The sequence below is a fragment of the Oncorhynchus clarkii genome, chromosome 26 (assembly GCF_045791955.1).
Source record: "Oncorhynchus clarkii lewisi isolate Uvic-CL-2024 chromosome 26, UVic_Ocla_1.0, whole genome shotgun sequence".
Lineage (NCBI taxonomy): Eukaryota > Metazoa > Chordata > Actinopteri > Salmoniformes > Salmonidae > Oncorhynchus > Oncorhynchus clarkii.
Genome location: NC_092172.1, coordinates 12032475 through 12057148, shown reverse-complemented (window position 1 = coordinate 12057148; position 24674 = coordinate 12032475). Strand labels below are relative to the sequence as shown.

At 45.6% G+C, this 24674-nt stretch overlaps 1 protein-coding gene across 1 annotated transcript; it reads left to right on the top strand.

Annotated features, from left to right (window-relative positions):
* Positions 1-533: 533 nt before the first annotated feature.
* Positions 534-24230, top strand: LOC139385188 (docking protein 4-like). Its single transcript, XM_071130299.1, has 8 exons — positions 534-642; positions 11568-11675; positions 13818-13932; positions 14048-14167; positions 21813-22002; positions 22624-22762; positions 22865-22979; positions 23161-24230. The coding sequence occupies exons 1-8, from the start codon at positions 577-579 to the stop codon at positions 23301-23303; spliced, it is 996 nt and encodes a 331-aa protein (XP_070986400.1). The 5' UTR covers positions 534-576; the 3' UTR covers positions 23304-24230.
* The last annotated feature ends 444 nt before the right edge of the window (positions 24231-24674 follow it).

The following is a 24674-nucleotide window of genomic DNA, read 5'->3' as shown; positions in this document are numbered from 1 at the left end:
ACAGCTGTCTGGCTGAACTTAAAATGAGTTTCTCCTCATTACTCTGTTTTCTTCCTGCTTGACTGGGAAGGATGGTCTCCAGAAGACGCTCTGTTTCCAAGCCCGTTCTAACGGTAGTTCCAGTAGCTCCGAGACAGAGGCGGTGCTGTACACTATACATAATGATGTGTCACAGAAGCCATGCTACCTACTTGCCCTCAATAATGGTGTCTGCCAAAGCAATGAATAATGGAGGATAATGTTCCGTGTGTCTGCATGCCACTACCATTCTCTCCTGCCACTTTAATGAATAATAGATCCCCTGTTTCTTCTCCTCTCTCTCTCCTTCTCTCTTTCTTTAGGGACTGCAAGGAAGGGACGAGGGGACAACGAGCTGCATTAGAGGAGTGAGGGCAGTCTGAGGGCAACAGGATCTGAAAAGGAAGACTTGGCTGATATAGAGGAGGGAGAAGGTAACCCCAGGACTTAAGAAGGGGGGGGGGGGGAGGAGGGGGGTTAGGTGCAGCGCTGGACTGCAGGACTGAAGGACTGGATGCTAGCCTCAATAGGACCCAGCAGGTCCCAGCTCCCACAGAGATGGCCTCCAACTTCAACGACATCGTCAAGCAGGGATACGTCCGCATGCGCAGCAGGAAACTGGGGGTGAGTGGAGCCCCAAACTGAACTGGGGGTCTTTTGGGAGTCTCCGTCCTTAGCGAGGGGTGTGTGTGTGTGTGTGTGTGTGTGTGTGCTACTGCATGTCTTTTAACTGTCTGTATCTCATGAAAGAGAAAAGAGAAAAGGAAGTATGGACGATAACGGCCTGTTTTGTGCTCTGTAGTGTAGTGACAGTTTGTTGGTTGATGTATTCATTGATTTTCTCTTCACCTCTGCTTCAAGCCATGAATATGAACATGAAGTATACATATCAGTATGGTAATGCATATGAGTCAGTGCTGAATGACGTACATCTGGTTGTTGGAATTAGTCTTTTGGGGATGAGTCAGATGAATTATGTCAATGAACACAAATGAAATGTTTTAATTATACACTTATGAATATTAGTCAGTATGGCACAGACTGCCTGATTTACATTTGACATTTTAGCCTCCCGTATTTCTAGTCATCATAACGACTACGGAGCACAATTTATCTGCTTTAGTTGTATTGATTCTCCTCGAAACTGTAGAGGATTTTCATTCAGAGAAAATTCTCCTTTAAACGGCTCGTTTTTGGTTTCCCTCATTTTGAAGTATTGTTTTGTCTGTGTTGGCGTGAAGCCAGACTGAGGTGTGTCCTCACACTGAGGTCAAGCCCAGGCGTTATCAGAAGGAGACTGATAGCACGGAGGCGGAGTGATCGTGACACGTCGTGTGTCAGTGGAATAATGAACTGGAACCTGTTCTGTGAGAAAACGCCTTTATCAGACGAGGAAGGTAAACTGTCTGGTGAGAACACAGCCTGGTAAAAGAAGGGTTAGATTTGTATGGCAGGGCTGTTCTCTGTGTGATCCTCTCATGGTTTTCTTCGTTTTCCCCATAGAACCATTTATGGTTCCAGGTAGAACCTTTTAGTGACGAAAGGGTTCACTTGGAACCAAAAATAGTATTAGGCAAGTAGTTTGTGCATTAGTGGTTTAATCCTGCGGTCGTAAAGATACAGGCTTAGTGTCAGTGTGGTGTGGCAGTCCTCTGTAATGCACAGACTCAGTTACAGACACTGTAGCTCTAAGGAGAGATTACCCATGTCTGTATCTTTCTACCTACCCAGAGGAGACAGTGGACTACACACACACACACACACACACACACACACACTGGTTTCTCTCTCAGCTGGTTTTGGCCCAGTATCTCTTATTGTGGTGTACATACATGTTGATTTAAGACTTGGAGCCTTGTTGGATAGTCCCGAAAAGACCATCAGGCTAACCCCTCTCTTCTATCCCCTAACCATACCTACTGTCCTACCACCTCTTCCACCCAACCTCATACCTTCCTGCAGCGCTTTCTATCTCTGTGTCATGGCATGACGTCTCTTCTCTTCTCTGGCTGTAATTATTACAGGAGGCAGGGTCTTGGGTTTCTGACCTGAAGAGAACACCACCACAGTAGTTTAGGCTTGTCTCTCTCTATGTCCTCCTCTACTCCATTTCTATCTCCTTCGTGCCTCTGTGGTGGAGTCACTAGGAAGTGTGCACTCAGCAGGATTGGGGTTACCGTGGTGACGCATAGCTCCCCGGGGAAGCCAAGCAGTGGATTACCTGAGTTTGGTTTACACCCTCCTCTCTCATGTTCTCTCTCTCTGTTCACTTTCTCTGTCTGTCTGTCTGTCTGTCTATGTCGGTCTCTCTCTGTCTCTCTCTCTCTGTCGGTCTCTCTCTGTCGGTCTCTCTCTCTGTCGGTCTCTCTCTCGGTCGGTCTCTCTCTCTGTCGGTCTCTCTCTGTCTCTCTGTCTGTCTCTCTCTCTCTCTCTGTCTCTCTCTCTCTCTCTCTCTCTCTGTCTGTCTCTCTTTGTCTGTCTGTCTGTCTCTTTCTGTCTCTCTCTGTCTGTCTCTCTCTGTCTGTCTCTCACTGTCTGTCTCTCACTGTCTCTCTCTCAATTCAATTTCAATTCAATTTTAGAGCTTCATTGGAATGGGAAGGATATGTTAACATTGCCAAAGCAAGTGAAGTAGATAATAAACAAAAGTGAAATAAACAATAAAAATGAACAGTAAACAATACACTCACAGATGTTCCAAAATAATAAAGACATTTCAAATGTCATATTATGTCTATGTACAGTGTTGTAACGCTCTGAAAATAGTTAAAGTACAAAACGGAAAGTAAAGAAACATACAGCGCCTTGCAAAAGTACTCATCCCCCTTGGTGTTTTTCCTATTTTGTTGTATTACAACCTGTCATTTACATTTGATTTTTATTTGGGTTCCATGTAATGGACATACACAAAATAGTCCAAATTGGTGAAGTGAAATGAAAATAAATAAACCAACATAAAAGTGGTGTGTGAATATGTATTCACCCCCTTTGCTAGGAAGCCCCTAAATAAGATCTGGTGCAAACAATTACCTTCAGAAGTCACACAATTAGTTTGATTGCACACAGGTGGACTTTATTTAAGTGTCACATGATCTGTCACATGATCTCAGTATATATACACCGGTTCTGAAAGGCCCCAGAGTCTGCAACACCACTAATCAAGGGGCACCACCAAGCAAGCACCATGAAGACCAAGGAGCTCTCCAAACAGGTCAGGGACAAAGTTGTGGAGAAGTACAGTTCAGGGTGGGTTATAAAAGAATATCGGAAACTTTGAACATCCCACAGAGCGCCATTAAATCCATTATTAAAAAATGGAAATAATATGGCACCACAACAAACCTGCCAAGAGAGGGCCGCCCACCAAAATTCACGGACCAGGCAAGGAGGGCGTTAATCAGAGAGGCATCAAAGAGACCGAAGATAACCCTGAAGGAGCTGCAAAGCTCCTCAGCGGAGATTGGAGTATCTGTCCATAGGACCACTTTAAGCCGTACACTCCACAGAGCTGGGTTTTACGGAAGAGTGGCCAGAAAAAGCTATTGCTTAAAGAAAAACATAAGCAAACACGTTTCGTGTTCGCCAAATGGCATGTGGGAGACTCCCCAAACATATGGAAGAAGGTACTCTGGTCAGATGAGACTAAAATGTAGCTTTTTGGCCATCAAGGCAAATGCTATGTCTGGCGCAAACCCAACACCTCTCATCACCCCGAGAACACATCTCTACAGTAAAGCATGGTGGTGGCAGCATCATGCTGTGGGGATGTTTTTCATCAGCAGGGACTGGGAAACTGGTTAGAATTGAAGGAATGATGGAGGGTGCTAAATACAGGGAAATTCTTGAGGGAAACCTGTTTCAGTCTTTAAGAGATTTGAGACTCTGGACGGAGGTTCACCTTCCAGCAGGACAATAACCCTAAGCATACTGCTAAAGCAACACTCCAGTGGTTTAAGGGGAAACATTTAAATGTCTTGGAATAGCCTAGTCAAAGCCCACACCTCAATCTAATTGAGAATCTGTGGTATGACTAAAAGATTGCTGTACACTAGCAGAACCTATCCAACTTGAAGGAGCTGGAGCAGTTTTGCCTTGAAGAATGTGCAAAAATCCCAGTGGCTACATGTGCCAAGCTTATAGAGACATACCCCAAGAGACTTGCAGCTGTAATTTCTGCAGAAGGGGGGGGGGGGGGGGGGGGGGTGAATAGCTCAAGTTTTCCTTTTTTTGTCTTATTTTTTGTTTGTTTCACAATAAAATATTTTTCCTCTTCAAAATGGTAGCCATGTTGTGTAAATCAAATCATACAACCCCCCCCCCAAAAAAATTTTTTATTTTTATTCCAGGTTGTAAGGCAATAAAATACAAAGCGGGGTGAATACTTTCGCAAGCCACTGTACATACTGTACGGATTGTATTTGTTTGTTCTTCACTGGTTGCCATTTTCTTGTGGCAACAGGTCATAAATCTTGTTGCTGTGATGGCACCCAGTAGATATTGGAGTTTATCAAAATTGAGTTTTTGAATTCTTTGTGGATCTGTGTAATCCAAGGAAAATATGCGTCTCTAATATGGTCAAACATTTGGCAGGAGGTTAGGAAGTGCAGCTCAGTTTCCACCTAATTTTTTGTGGGCAGTGTGCACATAGGCAGACCTGGCTTTCAAGAGAAGACAGGCTATGACGGCCTTTCTCAATAGCAAGGCTATGCTCACTGAGTCTGTACATAGTCAAAGCTTTCCTTCAGTTTGGGTCAGTCACAGTGGTAAGGTATTCTTCCGCTGTGTACTCTCTGTTTAGGGCCAAATAGCATTCTAGTTTGCTCAGTTTTTTTGTTGTTAATTCTTTCCAATGTGTCGAGTAATTATCTTTTTGTTTTCTCATGATTTGGCTGGGTCTAATTGTGTTGCTGTCCTGCGGCTCTGTGGGGTCTGTTTGTGTTTGTCAACAGAGCCCCAGGACCAGCTTGCTTAGGGGAATCTTCTTCAGGTTAATTTCTCTGTAGGTGATGGCTTTGTTATGGAAGGTTTGGGAATCACTTCCTGGTTGTAGAATTTAATGGCTTTTTTTCTGGATTTCGATAGTTAGCGGGTATCGGATATTTTTGCATGCAGTCTCAATTTGCTGTTTGTCCCATTTTGTCAATTCTTGCTTGATGAGCGGACCCCAGACCTCACAACCATAAAGGGCAATGGGTTCTATAACTGATTCAAGTATTTTTAACCAGATCCTAATTGGTATGTAGAATTTTATGTTCCTTTTGATGGAATAGAAAGCCCTTCTTGCCTTGTCTCTCAGCTCGTTCACAGCTTTGTGGAAGTTACCTGTGGCACTGATGTTTAGGCTGAGGTGCGAATAGTTTTTTGTGTGCTCTAGGGCAACGGTGTCTAGATGGAATTTGTATTTGTGGTCCGGAAATTTGTATTTGTGGTCCTTTTTTTGGAACACCATTATTTTTGTCTTACTGAGATTTACTGTCAGGGCCCAGTTCTTTCTGTCTGTCTCTCTTTCGCTGTCTCTCTCCTTCGCTGTCTCTCTCTCTCGCTGTCTCTCTCTCGCTGTCTCTCTCTGGAATCTTGTCACGGCATGATTTTTCACGCCTTATTTTCTCCTCCTTCATTTCTGCCTCGTATTTATCTTATTTTCTTTCTTTTTACCCATTCATCCTCTCCCTGTGTTTTCTTCTCCTCCTCGCCGCATCTCCTTGCAGTGAGCACACAAAGTGAAATCAGAGGCCTTCACTCTGTCATTGTTTAAGTCGATTTTCCCCCCAGGTGTTCTGTATTATGAATTTGTGCGGAATAACAACACAATGCCATAAACTCCCGCATATGTGGCACAATTGCTATTTACAGCCGTGTTCCTGCTTATCCTCCAGTTCTGCTATGTAAATGTGTGAGTCCGCATTAGCAGTTGAAACCAAGCCTGTGTTCTGTTAGGAGTTTTAACGCTAGCTTCAATGGACAGCCGCCCAACTGGCCATGTCTCTCTGACACCACAGCTAGCCTGATTTTAAAGACTTCTAAAGACTATGGTCCAGTTGGTGGTCTGGCTTTCATCTCTGAAACAATTCCCTGATATTGTAGTTGGAGTTTAAATTTTATAAAGCCCTGTGGTTTTTGGGGATAACATTCCTCTGTGTTTGCTGAATGTTCTTCTGTGTGTCAGTGAGAGGAGGGCATGGTAAAGGGCTGTGATTGACAGCTGATGGTCCCAGAGGAGCGCTGGACCTGAGTGTGATAGTATAGCACCCAGAAGCTGTCTGATAGCATCCCAGAGTCGCCTCTTCACTGTTGACGTTGAGACTGGTGCTTTGCGGGTACTATTTAATGAAGCTGCAGGTTGAGGACTTGTGAGAAGTCTGTACACTCTAATGTACTTGTCCTCTTGCTCAGTTGTGCACCGGGGCCTCCCACTCCTCTTTCTATTCTGGTTAGAGGCCAATTTGTGCTGTTCTGTGAAGGGAGTAGTACACAGTGTTGTACCAGATCTTCAGTTTCTTGGCAATTTCTCGCATGGAATAGCCTTAATTTCTCAGAACAAGAATAGACTGACGAGTTTCAGAAGAAAGTCTTTGTTTCTGGCCATTTTGAGCCTGTAATCGAACCCACAAATGCTCAAGATACCCAACTAGTCTAAAGAAGTCAATTTTTATTGCTTCTTTAATCAGAACAATAGTTTTCAGCTGTGCTAACATAATTGCAACAGGGTTTTCTAATGATCAAGTAACCTTTTTAAAATGATAATCTTGGATGAGTTAACACAATGTGACATTGGAACACAGGAGTGATGGTTGCTGATAATGGGCCTCTGTACGCCTATGTAGATATTCCTTAAAAAATCTGCCGTTTCCAGCTACAATAGTCATTTACAACATTAACAATGTCTAGACTATATTTATGATCAATTTGATGTTATTTTAATGGACAAAAAATTTAAGTGACCCCAACTTGTGAACGGTAGTGTATGTGCATACCAAAACGCATATAAGCATACCACATGCCTACACAGATTCAAGCTATGCAAATATATACACTCCCCCTAAAAAAGCTACCATGTGCACGAATTCACACATACTGTAGACACGATGTATAAACACAACATTTATAATAGTTCCCCTGTCCACTTCTCTTATCACATACGAGCACACTCTGTCTGCAGAGACCAGAACAAGCACTCAAACACACTATCTTTTTTCCCTGTCAAATGTGTACCCAGACAGTCACCTTCCTCTCCTGCCAAAACCCTGCCAGTCTACTGCCACGCTGGCCTAGTAAGGCTGGACAGCTGGCCTCACCATCTCGGTCTCTCCTCCATAGCCTATCAGAGCTGTTCCAGACCGCTGCTCTTCTTTGCTCTGTCCTCCCCCTCCTCTCTCCTCCCCCCCTATCCGCTATTCCTCCTCCCCTCCAGCTCTCACTTTCACTCTCCCCAGAAGACCCTTGACTTCCCCAGTCATCTGGGCAGGCTAATTAACTCTCTCTCTTTCTCCCTCATCTCCTCACTCTACCTTTCCCTTTCAGCCTCTCCCTCCTGCTGTGTGTCAGTTAAATTGCAGCAGTCCAATCAGACTAATAACAGGCTGTTTAGCATTCTGCTTCCGTTGGCGCTGTACTAGCTGGCTTCTCCTCGCCTCTTCTAGGCTCGGTGGAGGAACGGCCCTAATTGCTTCGCAGCCATCCCACTTGACTGTGTCCTGTTTTATAAGCAGGCCGGGAGGAACATCATGAGACACTTTACTGGTGAATCAACAGACGATCCAAGGTTGATCAGGGAGGATGGAGAAGGTCTGAGGAGATCTGGTTTAGGTAAACACAATGTCAGCGAGGACGTGTTAAATGTTTAATCCCACCTGAAGAGAGAGAGGGCTGATTTGAACTGATTGACTGACTCCGACTCACTCAGACTGGGCAGAACCTTCTGGAATAACAGCTCGGTATCTTTGTCCTGATCTCTCCTGGTTTTGACCTACCACCGTGTGTCTAGTCTAGGAATGTTAGTATGATCCTGTGACTTTCCACTGTATAAACAGAGCCGACTGTATGATGCGTAGATTGCCTCTAGCTAGATATTACACTGACACGCGACGGATCTGTGGTTTTGTTTCCTCACCACTTGTATCTGGCAGCGGTTGGGGAAAATTGCAAGCGAAACCTCAGAACGTTGTTTTCTCAAGTTCAGGCAATCCTAATGGCGTTAGGTCAAACTACTGTTTTGATGGGAGGGAGAATGATGTTGAAAATAACAAGCATCAGAAATCTAATGGCTCACTTTGAGAATCAAGCAGACTCCCTTCACCTCACAATCCCCCTGCCTCTCTGAGCCCGTTCCCACAGCTGCAGTGACAGATCTACCTCTCTCGTCTATCTCTCTCCTCTGTTCCCGTCTCTCTCCTTTTTCCTCCCCCGTTCTCATTTCTCTACCTGAGCCAGCCCCCCTGAGGAGCCAGTCATGGTGAGCTTCCAATGGGATCAGCTTAGAACGTTTGGATGCTGATTTATGTTTCCCATTCAGATTTCTAAGTGAATTTAGGGGAATTCGTTTTGAATAAGATGGTGCCAATCATTCCCATTAATTTTCTATTCAGACCTGCACATTTCTCATATTCTGAACCACACAGTGTGTGTGTGTGTGTGTGTGTGTGTGTGTGTGTGTGTGTGTGTGTGGTATAATAAGCTGGACATCAGCCTGGTGTCAACCTGTTACCGTTATTAGCCGGTTAATCCTGGGATCAGGCCGGGGTGGGGCTCGTCCCAATTGGGCTGCTGTGACAGGCAGGATCTCCTGGGAGCTAGGGGGGATTAATGTAGGCTAACTGCCTCTGGCCCCTTCTGGGGCAGTCGGGAGCCAGAGATGAGGAGGAGAACCAGGGTGGAGCCAATTAGACTGAGGAGGGCAATCTGAGTGGATTAGCAGAACGACTGTACAGGGAAGATGCATTAGTGGTGCAGGATGTAGTTCACGTGTGTGGGTATGTGGGTAATGTATTTACACACTACGCTGTATCTGGATTGTTGTGTTCCTGTCAGTGTGTCTAAAGAAGAGCTCAGATATCACTCTCTGAAAGGGTTCTTAAAGGGGTGTAATGGCTGCGATATAGATCATTGATAACCCTTATGAATGCTGAGCCCACTCTCGGTAAGTGTGTGACTTGACTTTTCACATTCTCTTATCGGTCCCACTGGGGAGATCGATAGTTCCTTACTCATGCCCTACTAATGCAAGGTTCTCTCGCTCTCACTCACTCACTCACTCACTCACTCACTCACTCACTCACTCACTCACTCACACCTCCCGGCCTGTTTACAGGGGATTAGCTCCACCTCAGGGGAGAGAGCCATGCAAGCATGTCTACCTGCCTGGAATATCAATGGCAACCTACAAAATACTGCCCTTTCGCTGTTCAGAAATGGCATGGGAGCAGGGACATTTGGAATACAATGGGAGACCATCTCCACAAATCTCATTGTTACAGGCACCTTTGCTTTCAACAGATAAAAGGGGGGACAAAAGGTCTTTCTCTCGCTCTTTCTTTGTCTGTCTTTCTGTCCGTGGTGGCCAGAGTAATTCTCCCTGTAGAGGTGCTTTTTGACGTGGCTGGGTCAGTCTGTTTAAAATGCATTAGGCCTGGGTCAACAGGGCAGGGAGCATGGCTCCTCTCTTCTGGGGGACAAAGACCCTTGAAATTGGTGACAGCAGAGGTGGATAAGGTGGCTGACCTGTGACCTTAGGTTTGCTGTGCTCCGTCAGAGGTGATGGAGTGTGTGTGTGTGTGTGTGTGGATGGGCTGTTCCTGCCGCTGAACACAGTATGATCAGAGAGACACTGAAATAGATTTTGGATTGCTTCAAATTCTATTTTTTGAGGCAAGGTAGGCTAATACATGACTATTCAGTTCTGAACGATGTGACGTCCATCACTTCCTCATATTTAATGAGCCAAGGTATCGGAGCAGAATTAACAGCTCCCACTCCTCTCTCTCTCTCTCCCTCTGTCCCTGTCTACCATATCCTCTGTTTCACTCTCCCTTTCTTTTTTCATCTCTGTCGCTGCTCCTCCACCCACTAGCTTAATTACCAGGCTTCATAGTCAGTTTGCCTGGCAAGGCCTGATTGCTCTGAGCACTGGAGCTGAGGGCGGGGAAGAAGGGGGAGAACAGAGGGGGGCACGATAGTGGACTGCAAGATTGCCAACACACACACGCACACAGGTCCAATGAAGCACTGAGCCAATTGGTTTGGGATAACATTGGGGAGAATCAGGAGCTAGATGGCAGATACACAGAGGTAACTCTCCATTGAACAGCTTAATATCGTTAAGAAATAATGGACTGGTGAGCACCTGCTCTCAACACGCCGTCAGCTATCCCACTGAAGGTAGCGTTTTCATCCCGCTGACGCCAAGATCAGACAGGCAAACTGCGATAGAGGAGCCGAGGCCGTCTTTTTGAAGGCTCCCTCTCTCCTCAAGGTTCAAACTCATTGTCACCAATTTAAAAAACGACACATCAGAGCAACGCTTTTTCCTTTCACCATGTCTCCATTTGAGCACGCTCACATTACGGTGTGCCTTTGTTGATGGCGCTCTTGTTTAATCTCTCGATAAATACAATTGCATATTTAATTGGTCTTGTTATCTCTGTCACAGTGACACCGGTGTATGTCTGTCTACAGCAGTGAGACATTGTCACTCAGTTCAGGGTCTTTGTATTCATTATACTAAGTCAGTGCACTAAGGGATTTCACTGGCTCTGTGGCCCCTAGCTAATCAACAGGGATGTGATAATGGGTTAGGGAAAGCGGAATGTGGGGATTGGCTTAGGGATGGCTGGCCGTTCCGTACTGTACGGTGCAGGTCCTGAGGTTGCCCTGGCAACAGGAGGTTTGCTTTAGAAGGACAGTGGAACATCAATCAAATAAAGGCCCTGCCTTTTATAACAGATAAAGGGGATAAATGCCACTAAAGCAGTAGCTATCTTATTTGTGTGTGTGTGTGTGTGTGTGTGTGTGTGTGTGTGTGTGTGTGTGTGTGTGTGTGTGTGTGTGTGTGTGTGTGTGTGTGTGTGTGTGTGTGTGTGTGTGTGTGTGTGTGTGTGTGTGTGTGTGTGTGTGTGTGTGTGTGTGTGTGTGTGTGTCTGTGCCTGTGCCTGTTCGCATTACTGCGATGGATTTCTCATTATTCCGTCAGGAGAGTTTGTGTCTTTGTCTGCCTCTTAACTCAATATCATATGTATAATAGAATTGTCTTGCATAAACAGAGTTTGACTGATGACAAGGACCCGGAGCGCTCCTTCTCATTTTCTACCTGTCTCGTTCTCTCTCATTCTCTCTGTGTCTCTCTTTCACTCATTGCTAATCACTAAATGCTATTTTGATTTTCTTCTAACGCTTCCTGGTTAATTGATCAGGTAAACCAGAGACAACCATTGTGTGCCTGCTCTTGATAGCAAAAGATTGTAAATCGTTATGCTTGAAATGGGGTGTATATGGTCCAAATTGACTTGCTGTTGGGTGGCTGGTTGCAGTATGTTAACTGTTGTTTTTGTGTTGAGATTTACCGCCGCTGCTGGCTGGTGTTTAAGAAGTCGTCCAGTAAAGGACCACGCAGACTGGAGAAGTACACTGATGAGAAGTCCGCTTACATCAGAGTCTGTCCTAAGGTACGAGTGCTGCATTATAAGTCACGTTTCAATTGACACATGTCAGTTTGAAGGAGGATGTCTGTGTGCGGCGTGTATGGTATTACTGTGAGTGGGTGATACACATATATATATATATACACAGTGGGGCAAAAAATTATTTAGTCAGCCACCAATTGTGCAAGTTCTCCCACTTAAAAAGATGAGAGCAGCCTGTAATTTTCATCATAGGTACACTTCAACTATGACAGACAAAATGAAAAAAATCCAGAAATCAGGAAGTAGGATTTTTAATGAATTTATTTGCAAATTATGGTGGAAAATAAGTATTTGGTCAATAACAAAAGTTTATCTCAATACTTTGTTATATACCCTTTGTTGGCAATGACAGAAGTCAAACGTTTTCTGTAAGTCTTCACAAGGTTTTCACACACTGTTGCTGGTATTTTGGCCCATTCCTCCATGCAGATCTCCTCTAGAGCAGTGATGTTTTAGGGCTGTTGCTGGGCAACACGGACTTTCAACTCCCTCCAAAGATTTTCTATGGGGTTGAGATCCGGAGACTGGACCTTGAAATGCTTCTTACGAAGCCACTCCTTCGTTGCCCAGGCGGTGTGTTTGGGATCATTGTCATGCTGAAAGACCCAGCCATGTTTCATCTTCAATGCCCTTGCTGATGGAAGGAGGTTTTCACTCAAAATCTCACGATACATGGCCCCATTAATTCTTTCCTTTACACGGATCAGTCGTCCTGGTCCCTTTGCAGAAAAACAGCCCCAAAGCATGATGTTTCCACCCCCATGCTTCACAGTAGGTATGGTGTTCTTTGAATGCAACTCAGCATTCTTTGTTCTCCAAACACGACGAGTTGAGTTTTTACCAAAAAGTTATATTTTGGTTTCATCTGACCATATGACTTTCTCCCAATCTTCTTCTGGATCATCCAAATGCTCTCTAGCAAACTTCAGACGGGCCTGGCACTGCAGGATTTGAGTCCCTGGCGGCGTAGTGTGTTACTGATGGTAGGCTTTGTTACTTTGGTCCCAGCTCTCTGCAGGTCATTCACTAGGTCCCCCCGTGTGGTTCTGGGATTTTTGCTCACCGTTCTTGTGATCATTTTGACCCCACGGGGTGAGATCTTGCGTGGAGCCCCAGATCGAGGGAGATTATCAGTGGTCTTATATGTCTTCCATTTCCTAATAATTGCTCCCACAGTTGATTTCTTCAAACCAAGCTGCTTACCTATTGCAGATTCAGTCTTTCCAGCCTGGTGCAGGTCTACAATTTTGTTTCTGGTGTCCTTTGACAGCTCTTTGGTCTTGGCAATAGTGGAGTTTGGAGTGTGACTGTTTGAGGTTGTGGACAGGTGTCTTTTATACTGATAACAAGTTCAAACAGGTGCCATTAATACAGGTAACGAGTGGAGGACAGAGGAGCCTCTTATTAAAGAAGAAGTTACAGGTCTGTGAGAGCCAGAAATCTTGCTTGTTTGTAGGTGACCAAATACTTATTTTCCACCATAATTTGCAAATAAATTCATTAAAAATCCTACAATGTGATTTTCTGGATTTTTTTCTCATTTTGTCTGTCAAAGTGATGAAAATTACAGGCCTCTCTCATCTTTTTAAGTGGGAGAACTTGCACAATTGGTGGCTGACTAAATACTTTTTTGCCCCACTGTGTGTGTGTGTGTGTGTGTGTGTGTGTGTGTGTGTGTGTGTGTGTGTGTCATTAGAAAGTCAGTCATTCAGTCCGTCTGTTCTCTGAGCCCCCTGTTTAGCTGCAGGGAGCAAACGTGCGTGTCTGAAAGGATCAACGCACACACACACACACACACACACACACACACACACACACACACACACACACACACACACACACACACACACACACACACACACAGAGGAGGCTGAAGGAGATGAGAGTAACACAGATCAAAGCCAGCCTCCCACTCCCAGCCAGAATCCAGGTCTCTCTGAAGTGTGTGAGCATAGGGTGACCACTACACCTGACTTCAACACTCCCTCTTTCTCTCCTCTCCTTTCTCTCGGAAAACTGAATCCGGTCAACCGGCAGCACATCATACAGTATTTAGACAGCTTGTCTGACCCTTTCAACCTCTCTCCGTGTTTGTCTGATCTCTTGAACTTTCCTGTTGCCCAGGTGACCGAGATCAGCAATGTGAAGAATGTCACAAGGCTCCCAAGGGACACCAAGCGCCAGGCAGTAGCCATCGTCTTTACCGATGACACCTCGCGCATGTTCACCTGTGAATCAGGTGCTCCACACCACACCTACCTTATTGCAATAGATGTTTTCTCACGGTGTACAATCATCTCTGAAGTTTCCTGTTTTATGACGTCTCTCTTTGCATCCCATTGGTCTAAACTTAGAGCTAGAAGCAGAGGAGTGGTTCAAAACCCTGTCAATCGAATGCCTGGGGACCCGCCTCAATGACATCAGTCTAGGAGAGCCAGACTTGCTGGCAGCAGGTGTTCAGTGTGAACATACAGGTGAGTGTCTGACCAGCACCATGGCACAGTCCTGCTCGACTTTGCTTTATGGCTATTTTTGCATTCATTATTTCTTTGTTTGCTCAGAATGTTTGCATTTTCCTACGATGACAAACACCTAAGGATCATGAATCGTAGGCTACACACTTATCTCTCAGCCTCCCAGATCTGGGAAACTACACTCCTTTGTTCCCCGCGCGGGCTTACCTGTTGCTGCTGATCAAGATAACCGAAGGCAACGAAGAAGAGGAAGTTATCACTATGCTTTCAACCATCTAAAAACACAACCAAATTCTAATGGAAATAAACGATGTCTGATTGTTGGTTCAGTTGTCATCTAAATGTGTTGTCACTGAGCTTTCAACCATTTTTTAAAAAGCACAACAAATACAATGGCAGATATTTAGTATTTCTACATCTTAACGTGTTATCACTGTGCTTCATCTAACAGCACGACCAAATGACCGGAATTGCAGTTGAGAGGACATTATAAAGTACATGGTGCAAAGTGATCAACGCTGTTCGGTTTTCTGCGCAGATTATTACAGCAATGGGGAAGATCTCTACAGACCTGCAGCCTCGCTGTCTTGAACATGATCCCTTTCTATGATGACATAAGAAGACATTTATAGTTACAGTATGCTAACCTCAAAATGTGGCCGTGGATGTGCTACTCGTTTCAACGTTGAATAACTACTGTCACATAAGTTTGTAAAATAGGCTATTTACTATATTACAAAAGTAATATTGAATTGTGTTTGGTTGACAACGCAAACGAATATCAACATTTTAAAGGATATCTAATGCTTCGTCTGAGCCCCTGGCTTAATCCTCTTCTTTAACTTGAATTTTTGCTTTAGTTAGAGGTGAATCCAACATATCATTTGTTGAGATACTGTATCGCATTTTCAACTCTGCTGATAGGTTTGCCAAAAACAATGTTGCCTTATAGCCTGTAACAAATGTGCCCACTCTGGTCTTGGTACTTTCTCTCCAGCTGCTCATGAAGGCATTTCCACTGCCATCTGTCGCATAATTCATTTTACAGACACAATAAGATTCCACCTTGTCTAGCGTATTTTGTTTTGTCGACATTTGGAAAGTGTACAGAAAAATGTGCTGTTTCCATCAGGCCTGTCATTAAATGTTTTATCCGACATGTACTTTACTCACATTAAAAGATTGGATGGAAAACCTGGTTATTGAAAAAAATTCCATGTCACAATGCACGTCACAATACATTGACAAATTACGTTGAAACAACATTGATTCAACCAGTTTGTTCCCAGTGGGATGGTTTATGGACACTCGACTCTGCTATTTAGCTTTTCCATTTTCCGTATGGATCGAACGGCGCCTTCTGGTAAGAGTAGGGAGAGGTGTACTCCTCCTCATCAACAATTCCTGGTGTACCGAAGTTGAAAACATCTTAAGCTCCTGTTCATCTGACCTGGAGTTTATGATGCTAAAATGTCAACCCCGCTATATGCTCAGAGAGTTCACGCATGTTATTATCACAGCTGTGTACATACCGCCACAAGCGAACACCAAGGCGGCACTCAGTAAACTGTACATTAGCCAGAAAGAATCCTCACACCCGGAAGCAGTCTTTATTGTCATGGGGAATTTTAACCAAGCATGTGTGAAACTAATTCCTTCACTCTTCTGGGAATGCTTTTCACTAGATGTTGGAACATTGCTGCGAGGACTTGCTTGCATTCAGCCACAAGGGCATTTTGTGAAGTCGGGCACTGATGTTGGGCGATTAGGCCTGGCTAGCAGTCGGTTATACATTTCATCCCAAAGGTGTTTGATGTGTACAAGGGAAACACGTACGAGCTCAACCTATCCAATAGGGACCCAAAATGACAATACAGACTCAAACTTGAATTGATGTTCAACAAGGCTCACGACTCATGTGGCAAGGACTAGCGACTATCAAATACTAGAAAGGCAAATCCAGCTGTGTGGTGCCCACCAAAGCCTCCCTCCCGACAAGCTTAACACATTCTATGCATGCTTTGAAGCAGACAATACCGAGCCATCCAGGAAGACTCTCGCTGCTCCAGACGGCAAGATGATTTTGCTCTCCGAGGCTGACTTGAGTTTGAGAACTGTCAAAAGAGTGAATACTCACAAAACCGCATCCTCAGAGTGTGTGCTGACCAGCTGGTGGGCATCTTCTCTGACATATACAACCTGTATTCCGCACCTGCTTCAAGGAAACCACAATCATCCCAGTGCCAAAGAAAAACAAGGTGACATGCCTAATGACGATCAGCCCGTAGCACTTACCCCGGTCATCATGAAGTGCTTCGAGAGGCTGGTCATGGCCCACATCAAGACCAGCATGCCAGACACACTGGACCCACTACAATCTGCCTACCGCTCCAACAGATCCACGGAAGAGGCCATTTCCATTACTATTCACATGGCCGTAACACATCTGGACAAGAGGAACACCTACGTGATAATTCTGTTCATTGACAGTTCAGCATTCAACACTATAGTTCCCTCAACTCGTCACCAAGCTCAGAGCCCTGGGCTTGGTACATGAATTGCTCTGTTCACGACTACTAGGCAATCCAGCGGGTAGTGAAGACGGCTCAGAACGTCACTGAGACCGTGCTCCCACCAATCCTGGACAATTACTCGAAACAGGACCTGCTCATTCTGAAGAAAGTTGATCAGGAGGAGTATGGGGATCCAACGTTTGAGGGGGAGGTCCGAAACCCAGATGACCCTGATGTAGCGTGGGCTGTCAGGAGGGATAGCACATGCAGCTTCTACCAGCTCCCTCCTCCCACAGACATCGAGAGCATGAGGAAAAACATGATCAAGGAGCAGAAGGTCTTTGCCCTCATCAAAGAGATTCTCACCTACATGGGGTTCATGTGGATGTTGCTCCAGGTGGCGTATGGTCAGCGGGACCCTAACGCTTACTTCCTGACTCAGCACATTTGGCAGCTTCAGCCAAGGGATCTAAGACAGCATGAGCCACAGAGATGCATTCACCTGGGCAAATACCTCTCTGCTCAGCAACCTCTTTGGAGAGTTCCCAGGTTTCATCACAGATGGGAACTCCAAACTGGTTGGTAATGCCCGTCTTCACCAGATGAGGGTGCAGAAGAACTCATGTGGCATCGCCCGCTCCATGCACCAGGCTGTACCTGACTGTCATGGTCCATACTCATGGGAGGTGGAGGACATGAGCTCCTATGGGCCAGGCTGGAACCGCTCTGCGAGTGAAAACACCTCAAAGACCCTCCGCAGCCCCTGGCAGTACCAAACCCAGGCCCGACTCAGATCCCAACCCTTCTGGGGCAGTGTGGTCCTCCACAGGGGAGGGGGGGTTTGTGGTGGAGTGAGTTCTGTGAGTCACAGAATGCTAGCAGTACCCTTCAGTATCTGTTTGACAACACCTGGCTTGATATGTTCACCCGAGCAGTCTTTGTAGAGTTCACATTGTCACACTCGTGCTGTAGAGCGTTCCAGTTTCGCAGTGAGCTGCAGAGTGTCCGACTATACCAGCCTACCGGTGGACTCCACATCTTTGTCATGGCCTCTGAGGTCATCTATTTCCTCTTTATCCTCTACTACATGTATGTTCAGGGCAAGCTAATGAAGCAGCAGAAGTGGGCTTAATTCAAGACAAAGTGCAACCGCCTGGAGCTCGCCATCATCCTCCTGAGTTGGAGCACACTGTCTGTCTTCATTAAGAGGAGCCTGCTAGGGAACCGGGACATGGAGTACTACCACAACCATAAAGACCAGTTTGCCAGTTTCCACGAGACAGCCACAGCAGATGTAGTGCTGGGGTATCTGATCGCATTCCTGGTGCTACTGGCTACAGTGGCATCTGCTGAGGCTCAACCCCAAGCTACACATGATCACAGCCGCACTGCAACGAGCCTGGACTGACATACCAGGCTTCCTCGTAGTTATCACCATTATGTTCCTGGCCTATTCTATCACTTCTTATGTGATGTATGGCTGGAAGCTGTACTCTTATAGGACTCTCTTGGATGCTGCTCTGACCATGGTTAGCTTGTAACTGGGCATCTTCAACTATGACGAGGTTCTTGATTACAACCCGGTGAGTTCCTCATTGGATCCTGCATTATATTCATGACCTTTGTGGTTCTGAACCTGTTCATCTCAGTCATCCTGGTGGTGTTTACTCAAGATAAAATACATCACAAGCCCTCAGAGGAGGAAGAGATAGTGGAGCTGATGCTGATGAAGCTCTGCAGCTTGTTTGGAATAAAAATTAAGAATGGCATGACTGCCTCAGCAACTAACAGAGGATTCTCCACTATATCCTCATAGATGATTACTTCTAAGTACTGGTGTACCACGCTGTATGTATTCACAGGGAGCTGTCATTTTCAGTTCTGTTATTTCATAGGAGCAGTGATGCATTTGTTGACTTGTTGCCTCTAGCAGTTTAGTTGTCTAATATATCATGCATAAATGAGTCTATTTGTGCCGTTTTGTGATCTGAAGCAAAGCGTTCAAAATATGGAGGAAATAACAACTCCTTCTGTTACCTCACTTTTCTGTCACAAATACACATATGTTTGGTTACTATGATGACATGTAAGGAGACAACAATGAGGAGGTGAGCAGGATACAAAGATATTGCTAATACAACAACATTGGAATTACAGTTGAAGTCGGAGGTTTACATAAACCTTAGCCAAATACATTTAAACTCTGTTTTTCACAATACCTGACATTTAATCCTAGTAAATAAATCCCAGTTTTAGGTCAGTTAGGATCACCACTTTATTTTAAGAATGTGAATGTCAGAATAATAGTAGAGTGATTCAGCTTTTATTTCTTTCATCACATGCCCATTGGGTCAGAAGTTTACATACACTCAATTAGTATTTGGTAGCATTGCCTTTAAATTGTTTAATTTGGGTCAAACGTGTCGGTTAGCCTTCCACAAGATTCCCACAATAAGTTGTCTGAATTTTGGCCCATTCCTCCTGACAGAGCTGGTGTAACTGAGTCAGGTTTGACCCATTTGTGACCAAGCTTTAATTTCTTGCCTGATGTCTTGAGATGTTGCTTCAATATATCCACATAATTTTCCTGCCTCATTATGCCATCAATTTTGTGAAGTGCATCAGTCCCTCCTGCTGCAAAGCATCCCCACAACATGATGCTGCCACCCCCGTGCTTCACGGTTGGCATGGTGTTCTTCGGCTTGCAAGCCTCCCCCTTTTCCTCCAAACATAACGATGGTCATTATGGCCCAACAGTTCTATTTTTGTTTCATCAGACCAGAGGACATTTTTCCAGATCTGTGCCTCAACATAATCCTGTCTCAGAGCTCGACAGACAATTCATTCGACCTCATGGCTTGGTTTTTGCTCTGAGATGCACTGTCAACTGTGGGACCTTATATTGACAGATGTGTGCCTTTCCAAATCATGTCCAGTCAATTGAATTTACCACAGGTGGACTCCAATCAAGATGCAGAAACATCTCCAGGATGATCAATGGAAACAGGATGCACTTGAGCTAAACTTCAAGTCCCATTGCAAAGGGTCTGAATACTTATGTAAATAAGGTATTGCAGTTCTTTAGTTTGAAAACATTTGCAAACGTTTCTAAAAACCTGTTTTCTCTTGGTCATTATGGGGTATTGCGGATAGATTGATGAGGATTATCTGTAACGTAACAAAATGTGGAAAAGGTCGAGGGGTCTGAATACATTGCAAAGGCACTGTATACTGTATATATAAACTCAGCAAAAAAAAGAAACAACCCTGTCTTTCAAAGATATTTCGTAAAAACTCCAAATAACTTCACAGATCTTCATTGTAAAGGGTTTAAACACTGTTTCCCAAGCTTGTTCAATGAACCATAAACAATGAATCAACATGCACCTGTGGAACGGTCGTTAAGACACTAATAGCTTACAGATGGTAGGTAATTAAGGTCACAGTTATGAAAACTTAGGACACTAAAGAGGCCTTTCTACTGACTCTGAAAAACACCAAAAGAAAGATGCCCAGGGTCCCTGCTCATCTGTGTGAACGTGCCTTAGGTATGCAGCAAGGAGGCATGAGGACTGCAGATGTGGCCAGGGCAATAAATTGCTATGTCTGTACTGTGAGACGCCCAAGACAGCGCTACAGGGAGACAGGACGGACAGCTGATTGTCCTCGCAGTTGTAGACCACGTGTAACAACACCTGCACAGGATCGGTACATCCGAACATCACATCTGTGGGACAGGTACAAGATGGCAACAACATCTGCCCTAGTTACACCAGGAAGGCACAATCCCGCCATCAGTGCTCACTGTCCGCATTAGGCTGAGAGAGGCTGGACTGAGGGCTTGTAGGCCTGCAGGTCCTCACCAGACATCACCGGCAACAATGTTGCCTATGGGCACAAACCCACCGTCGCTGGACCAGACAGGACTGGCAAAAAGTGCTCTTCACTGACGGGTCGTGGTTTTGTCTCACCAGGAGGTGGTGGTCGGATTTGCTTTTATCGTCGAAGGAATGAGCGTTACACCGAGGCCTGTACTCTGGAGAGGGATCGATTTGGAAGTGGAGTGTCCCTCATGGTCTGGGGCGGTGTCACAGCATCATTGGACTGAGCTTGTTGTCATTGCAGACAATCTCAGCACTGTGAGTTACAGGGAAGACATCCTCCTCCCTCATGTGGTACCCTTCCTGCAGGCTAATCTTGACATGACCCTCCAGCATGACAATGCCACCAGCCATACTGCTCGTTCTGTGCATGATTTCCTGCAAGACAGGAATGTCGGTGTTCCGCCATGGCCAGCAAAGAGCTCGGATCTCAATCCCATTGAGCACTTCTGGGACCTGTTGGATCGGAGGGTGAGGGCTAGGGCCATTCCCCCCAGAAATGTCCGGGAACTTGCAGGTGCCTTGGTGGAAGAGTGGGGTAACATCTCACAGCAAGAACTGGCAAATCTGGTGCAGTCCATGAGTAGGAGATGCACTGCAGTACTTAATACAGCTGGTGGCCACACCAGATACTGACTGTTACTTTTGATTTTGACCACCCTTTCGTTCAGGGACACATTATTCCATTTCTGTTAGTCACATGTCTTGTTCAGTTTATGTCTCAGTTGTTGAATCTTGTTATGTTCATACAAATATTTACACATGTTAAGTTTGCTGAAAAATAAAAGCAGTTGACAGTCAGAGGACGTTTCTTTTTTTTGCTGAGTTTATATTTTTCAAACACCCCACACATGAGCTGTTCACTTTACCGTTGGAACATGGGGTATGATACCAACAGTTTCTATCTACAAGCCATCAGAATGCTGAACACTTAACCTGGACTGACCACCTGCACTGACTTTTTACACACACACACACACACACACACACACACACACACACACACACACACACACACACACACACACACACACACACACACACACACACACACACACACACATTCATGCTACACACACACAACACAGCTGCTGCTACCAGTCTCTTATTATTATTGCTAAATGGATCATCTCTCCTCCTCTCTGAGATGCTATGTGGATACGGGTCCTGGCTTTCTACAAGTCACTTCATAATGTGTGGTATGTCATGCTGAACTAAGACTAGTAATATCCCTTCCTGTCTCCCTGTCAGAGCGTTTCAATGTGTTCCTACTGCCCTGTCCTAACCTGGACATCTATGGGGAGTGTATGATGCAGATCACCCATGAGAATATCTACCTGTGGGACATCCACAACCCTCGCACCAAACTGGTTACCTGGCCTCTCTGCTCCCTGCGCCGCTACGGACGAGATGCCACGCGCTTCACCTTCGAGGCTGGACGGTGAGGGAGGGAGGGAGGGAGGGAGGGAGGGAGGGAGGGAGGGAGGGAGGGAGGGAGGGAGAGGTATGGAGAGTGAGGGATGGGGAGAAGAATGCAAAGGCTGCAGAAAAGCAGGACTGTGTAACCAGTTGTCTGTGCCTAACCCATAGATCGCTTGATGAAACACGCATACAGACCACACACACTCATGCTCGCACATGCGTGCACACACACATACACAGTCAGACAGACAGGTGCCCTGCCCAGGAGAGCCTCATAAAGAGATTGATTGAATAGATTAGAGGAAAATCAATGGTGAGCGAGGCGTTCTTATCTCCTCCTGTGCTTTGATAAACTTGAAAAGAAAGGATTCGGTCCACTTGCAGGGTGCCCCCCAAAGGACAAAGATAAGAGTGTACTGCCAGTAGGGAGAACGTAGTCCCACACTGCACCCTGGTGGTGGTTAGAATGCAGTACGATTGGCTGTCAATTGCTTGAGAACAATTTGTCGTAAATACAGTGTGCCTGCAAAAGGACTGTTTAAAAAACATACCTATATATGGTGAATTGTCGATATTACTTATATTATAGCCTGTATACACATGCAGGGTGTACTGAGCAGTGTGTGTTGGTGTGTTCCAGGATGTGTGACAGTGGAGAAGGCCTGTACACCTTCCAGACGCGGGAGGGAGAACAGATCTACCAGAGAGTCCACTCCTCCACCCTGGCCATCGCTGAGCAGCACAAGAGAGTTTTGATGGAGATGGAGAAGAACAGCAGAGTAAGGCACAGTTACACACACACACACACACACACACACACACAAAGTATTCTCTCTGGTGGTTATATAATACTGTGTTTTTTATCATTTTTTCTCTCTCAGTTGTCTAAAGGTTCTGAGACGGGCTCCTACCCCTGTACACCCACGGCCATCCTGCCCCGCAGTGCCTTTTGGCACCATATCACTGGCACCCAGGGGGGCATGGACCCAGCCCATGGTAAACCACAGCCTAGACTACAATCTCAACCACACAGCACTGGGGCTAGAGTGGGAACATTGGTCTGAATATGAACATGGGGTCTGGAGTTTAACGAATCATACAGAAGCTTATAGAGTAGGCTGCACCTGTAGACATGACTTTTTCTCGTCTGTCTCTTGTGTCCTGTCCTGTCCTGTAGGTGACATGTTTGGTGGTTCTCAGACTGGCGCTGATGCAGACCTGCTCTCCACCCGGCTGCCCTCAGAGCCACGCCACTCTACCATGCCCCTGGCACACAGCCAACACTCCCCCGTCCGCTACCCCACCTACCCCAGCCAGTGATCTCAGGGGTGCATTGCAGACCCCTAGCCTCCTCCACCACAACCCTACTCTGTACCCGAACACTCCTCCCATTCTCCTTTCTCTGCAGCGCTCACCTCGACTCCAAGCCCCCTCATCTACCCTCCAGCCAATCAGGTTGGGGTGGGGTCATAAGACCTCCCCTAAAGCTAGTAGCTCTGTGAAGCAGGACGTGACAGCGCCTCTAGTCTTCTCTTCAAAGAATGGTTACCTGAAGGAACTTCAACCCCCAGAATCCCTCATTGTGGGGTCAAAGTGCATTGTGTGAGCCGGCAGTGGCATGTTGCCTCTTAGTGAGCTGACATTGTGGCATGGTGCATCGCTCTCTGCTCTGCTGTGGGCATGGAGGAGGAACAGAGGAGGAGGGGTGTGAGCTGTAAGGATGTGATTTAGTGGGTGTCCTCTCTTCTAACCCCTGTGAAATCGTGTTTTTTTTCTGACGGGATTCACCTCAACCCCCTTCGCAAAAGACCTCTACTTGTACCTCATGCCAGCTCTTAGCAAAGTTCAATGTTACGGGCTCAGGACGTCCCCATATAGCTCTTATTGGGTGTCAGAACAGAAGGACCCCTTCCTACCATCCAGCTCCAGCATGATAATGATTGTGGCGCTAGCTCCAACCCATAACCTCAATCTGACAGACGCGTATGTAAGACGACAGTTTCCTTCCAAGAACTGGCCTTGGCTTCCAAGTCTGTGTGTGTGTGGGTGGAAGAGAGACTGTCCCTGGACTATCATCCAAACAAACACCTGGTCTAATTCCACAGAGAAACAATGGACCACTTGTCTTTCATCTTTCTTTCTTTTACTTCTTTTAAAAAAAACTTGTAGCAGACATAGCTGACTTTGCCTTGTATTCTGTTCTGTCTGATAAAGAAAATAGACATAGATTTATCTGGGAGGATAGAGAGAGGCGAGGGAGGGAGGCAGGGAGGGAGGGAGGGAGAGCCACATGCCTCTGAAGTCATGACTTCGTTTGTTGTTTTCTCTTGGTTTCCTGCCATTGGGTTGTGAAGACATCCAAGGCTGTTCATAATGGTAGTGGAACCCTGTCCTCTGTGTGTGTACTGCATGAATGGAATACACAGTTACTGACAAATGGCCACTTTAAAACCAATGTTAAGAGAGAATTTAGACATGGTAAATAATAAACTAGATTTAAAGATTTAAATGTCACAAAGATGTAGCCACTCCCTCGAACCTCATCATTGTTGTGGAGGTCTGAGGGAGACACCACGGACTGTGTCATAGTGTGGCTCCTCATTGAGTTTCCTGTCAGGCACAAGAGTATAATGAACTAGTGAAGTTGTGATAATCATTATTACTGTCCCGTGTTTGTAGCTTCACAGACTT

Bases quoted from the DNA above. Each gene is read 5' to 3' on its own strand.
- LOC139385188 (XM_071130299.1), top strand. From the start codon at position 577: ATGGCCTCCAACTTCAACGACATCGTCAAGCAGGGATACGTCCGCATG. The intron at 13,933-14,047 runs GTGCTCCACACC...GTCTAAACTTAG, and splicing joins CATGTTCACCTGTGAATCAG to AGCTAGAAGCAGAGGAGTGG. The intron at 22,980-23,160 runs GTAAACCACAGC...CCTGTCCTGTAG, and splicing joins GGGCATGGACCCAGCCCATG to GTGACATGTTTGGTGGTTCT.